General features: G+C 42.1%; 1 protein-coding gene across 1 annotated transcript; it reads right to left on the bottom strand.

Annotated features, from left to right (window-relative positions):
* Nucleotides 1-1852: 1852 nt before the first annotated feature.
* Nucleotides 1853-3263, bottom strand: LOC104427785 (bidirectional sugar transporter SWEET12-like). Its single transcript, XM_010040822.2, is given in 7 exon segments — nt 1853-1960; nt 2110-2188; nt 2190-2227; nt 2363-2521; nt 2648-2864; nt 2982-3018; nt 3212-3263. Coding segments are annotated over 7 exon segments (690 nt in total).
* Nucleotides 3264-4951: the final 1688 nt, after the last annotated feature.

Here is a 4951-nt window from a genome sequence, read left to right as displayed (position 1 = left end):
CTTGATTACACTAGTTAATCACTAATGCCCTTTCGGTACCTAATCTTGTTTAAACCCGAGGTTTTTTGGATGTTCGAGGATTTTCCATGCATTTTGGGAGGAAAAACATTTTTTTGAGTCATTTTCTAATTTTTTAAACTCAAAAGGGATTTTTTTGGGATTTTTTGATATTTTTTTGGAAAAATACAATTCTTTTTGGCTTTTTCTGAATTTTTTGGCTTTTTCATGAATTTTTGGCTTTTTTTGGATTTTTGGCATTTTTGGAAAATATGAAATATTTTTGATATTTTTGATATTTCTAAAAATAAAATATTTTTTAATATTTTTTTCGATTTTTTTGGAAATTAAAACATTTTTTAATATTTTAAAACATTTTCGGTTTTCTGGAAATTAAAATATTTTTAATATTTTTTATGAATAAATTATTTTTATTAAAATATTACATAAAATAATTAAAAGCCAACCGGGTCGGATCCGCGGGTTGGGTCCGACTGGGTCGACGACCCAAAAACGCGCACGGGCCGCAACGCGGCCCGACTGGATTTTTTGCTTTTTTTCTTAAAAACTCAGCCCACACACACACGAAATTGGGCCTATTAAAAAGATGCCCGGCCCGAGTTTAGAAACCGGCTCGACGAGTGCGAGTCCGACCGGGAAACCGTACCCGGAAACGGAGGAACCGGGTCGAAAGGACCCACGAATTGACCGGTCCCGGCCTCCTCTCTCCTTCGTTTGCTCGCGGCGCTGGTGGGAGGGACCGAGGCGTCACCGGGCAGACGGTGACGACGGCGGCGACGACGGACTAGACGGCGATGATGGCGGCGACGGCGACGACAATGCAGACGACGACAACGACGACGGTGGAGATGACGACGACAATCCGCTCGCGGGACGACCGACCATGGGTGCGTGACGGGGTTTGATGGCGGCACGGTTCGAAAAGGGGAAGATGCGGCGGCGACGCGACCGACCGGTGGTGATGGCTACCGTTACCTGTCTGTAACGAGGTGGCGAACGGTGGCGGTGACAGGGCAGCGACGGCGTCGGGGCTGCAGTGGATGGCGAGCAACAACGATCAAATGGCGATGGCGCGGGGGAAAGCGGATGGCGACGACGATGCAATCGGCAGCGGCGGCGAGGGCACCCGACTCCCAGATCTGGCCTTCTCGCTCCTGGATCTTCAGATCTGGATCTCAACCCCTGCTCCTTACCCAATCCGACCCTCTCTCTCCGGGTTCGCTTGTCGTCAGCCTCCCCCGAAGTCTCTCGGAGGGAGGTCGACAGGTTCGCGACCGGATTTCTCTCGCGCGCTTACTCTTTGAATCTCCCGAAGTCTCTCAAGGGAAAGTCTCCGAGTTTTGTGTCCTTCGACAGAGGTGGTGCCCGCTATTTATAGGCGAGGGGGCGGCCGGTCGACGGGGATTCGACCGCCGGTCTTCGCACGCCGAACGGACACCCGCGGCCGAACCGGCGTCCCATCCTCGCTCCTCCAACAAAGCGTGCTCGGCATTGAAGGCGGCCATTAATGGCGCCTGAGATCTGTCATCTCCGGCCGACGTCGGCCTACCCTCCTCTGTCGTAGGTTGCCTTCGAGCGCGTGAGTTGCAGAGGCGTAGGAAGAAGAAGGGAGAAGAAGGAAGAAGAAGAGGAGAAGGGGGCCGGGCTTGGAGGAGAAGGAGGCTGGGCTTGGGCCCGCGAAAGGGAGAGAAAAAGGAGGGGGCTGGGCCTAGCTGCCATTTTTGTTTTCTTTTGCTTTTATTGATTTTTTGTTGTTTTTGTTATTTATTATTTATTATCTAGAAAAAGGAAAAATAAAAGAAATTAAGGCCTAATTAATAACCTAATCAAAATTTTAGGTGTCAACATCGGGTTGCTCCAAAACCATCACATTCGTCTTCCTATATATCAGATACAGTCCCATCTGAAACACTCCAAGGATAAAACCCAGTACGTTTGGAACCTATATAAATGATCATACTTGCGTTAATGAATGTATATCAGAAAATAAAGCGATATCTAAACCGTAGTCTCCACGACAAACTTTTTCTTTGGGTAATAGAAAACACTTTTTAGCATAATTTTTAGTATTTGCCGAAAGTCGATGCATACCGCAACACGGATGTCCTTGAGGAATAAACCGTAAAGGAGCCAAGTCGCAGCGCTGAGAGTGAGGAAAAATGAGAGAGCAGGGCATGAACTCTACGCTTTTGGTCCGGATCATCATTCTCTGCACAAGATTCGTCGAAAATAAACGCCATGCGAAACTTGTCTCACATCACTCGGTAGCAATGGGCATGAAGAAAAGTATAAACAGGGAAAACTAAAAAATAAAATAAAATCAAGAGTTACTTCAATTATTCACCATAACACTTAAAGGAGCTGCGAAGACGCTGACGGAGAATCCAACACAAAGCCACCCAAGAAGTTGGACCCTGGTTGATGCCTTTGTTAACAAGCCGGACAAGAGAAGAAAGGAACAAAACCCTCCAAAGCCCGTCACCATCAGCTTCACTGTAAATATCTGCATGAATGCATCCATGCAAGCATTTATCATTAAAAAACCTTCTTTAACAATGTATGCTGTTACATATCGACCAGGTAAGAATTGTGACAATATGTATATGAGATTGAATAGGTAAGTTCGTACCTTGGCTTTCTTAGGAGAATAAGCAAGGTAGAGAGCAACGTAGATAGTCTCTATGACACATCCCACTGAGTTGACAGTGATGAGAAGGAAATCATTGGACTCAGAGTTGATGGATGCGTAGTATAGCCAGAGCATGGCGCTGAGCAAAGAAACCACGTACGGAACCGATTGAAACCCTTCGGTCGAGTTCCTCTTGCATACCCTATAAAATGTTGGTCTGCCAACATAAGCGAAAAAAAGGATTGCAAGAATCCTATTAACCACTCGTTCATGTTCATACTTCCAGACCCTCCTGTTAAGCTAAACAAAAAGTTGATCAAGAGGATGAACTTACACTGGGGTCAAAAAGACCACGAAAGATATAAGATTACCTGGGACAAAGAATTATTAAAAAAAAAAAAAAAAAGATGACAAATGAGTCAGTCCATAGCCTTACGAGGGAATCAATATCTTGATGAGATAGGGGTTAGTGATGGCGCAAGTGTAATATGCATGTTAACCCCAGTTTGAGGAAGATACTAAGTGAGATTACAAGTTAGATCATGTCAAGCCAAAACTATATACCTAGAAGGCCAAAAGCAAAAGCCCAGGGATTATCGGTTGAGAAAATGGCCATTGCCCCTCTCTCTACTTCTCAGGAAATCAAGGGTGGCAGCTCAACCGAAGGAAATATTTGAGAATGAAAGGTTTCACAGCTCAACACGAGACGCCCTAGTTATGTCTCTAGCCCTCAGTGATGAGCTGTGCTGTGTGAACTCTTGTCACGCAGACCATGCAATATATAGAGAGAGAGGAGAAAGACCACACCGTCTTGGACCATGATGCAGAGTATTATAATCACCCAAAATACTTGGTTGGGTGGTGTAGCACAGACGGACTGTGCACCCGAAAGATCAACACCTTGTCAGATGATTTTTGTTGCGGAAATGGGTGATCGAACATTAAATAAACAGAGCTAGAAAATAAATCAGACATTGAATTTACATGATTCGGTCATAGTGATCTACATCCATGAGGAGAGTAGTGATGAATTTTACTATAAATCAAGTGATGTATAGAAATTACAACCATACTCGAGTCGCTCAAATGAGCTCAAGTTTCTCAAGTCTCAATTACACCTAATAGCTCACGCAATGTTTAGCCCCATAATTTCTCATGATATAATCTTTCAATCTTGCGAAAGAATTAAACAAATCCGTTTCTTTAGTTTTGAATCTCATAACGAAATATCTTTCACAAAGTGTTATATCTTGATTTTTATTAAAGGAGACTTAGGTTCTGTGTTAGCTTTGAATAGAGATGGTCAAATGCGAACGAGACTATATCTATTATATAATGTTGAATCTAAAGAAGTTGCTTAATATGCTCACCAATGATAATCAATGTCAAAATCTATCTAAACTCACTTTAACATAATAATAGAAACCTGTTAAAATTAAAGTGGTTTATACAATATCGAGGACGATTTGACAACACTAGATATTAATAAAAGCACCTAGAAAGTATTACTTTATAATAAAATTGAGGACACAATGTCAAAATCTAATTGACGACACCAGATAATAAGGATAACACCCAGAAGACGCTGCTCCTAGATGGATATGAGGACATAACGTCGGAATCCAATTGATGACGCTGAACAATGATAACAACACATAGTAAACATTGCTCCTAGATGAGTACGGGGACACAATGTCGAAATCTAATCGATGACATTTGACAATAGTAATAACACCTAGCAAACACTACTCTTAGATGAGTATAAGGACACAATGTCGGAATATAATTGATGACATTGGACAATGGGTTAGCACTATAATCTAATCAACAATACCTCTTGGGATATAGACACTTGTTAGAATTGAATCTATGATGGGAATCTTAAGCTACTGTTAAACTAGACTAAGCAAGGATAAAAGTAAGATAAAATAATTTTGTGTGTTTTTTGGGAGGCTCTCTGTAGGATTTTCTATGGTATTTATAGGACAATTTGGTAATTGTCCATAGTCGGTTGATTCCTCCTTAAGAGTTGCTCCACTCATTCTATATTAAATCGCCTTATCCACATTTGGTTTCTCAATGTTCTTATGGCTTGTCCAGTAAGAAGTAATTGTTATTCTTGAGTTTGGCGCCCTTTTAACTGTTCTTGCTTAAATTCACCATCAATGTTATGTCTTTAATAGTGTCTCTTGGTTTCAACACATGGCAACCAATTGCTTCATCATAAAATTATAAATCCTTGTAAGTCGATTGAAACCTAGCCTAAGGATTCTCACTATTTTAGTTTTGGGCTGATGTAAATTA

Source organism: Eucalyptus grandis, chromosome 10 (genome assembly GCF_016545825.1).
Source record: "Eucalyptus grandis isolate ANBG69807.140 chromosome 10, ASM1654582v1, whole genome shotgun sequence".
Taxonomy (NCBI): Eukaryota; Viridiplantae; Streptophyta; class Magnoliopsida; order Myrtales; family Myrtaceae; genus Eucalyptus; species Eucalyptus grandis.
Note: the sequence above shows the minus strand (reverse complement) of the source record. Positions and strands in the feature narration are given on the sequence as shown.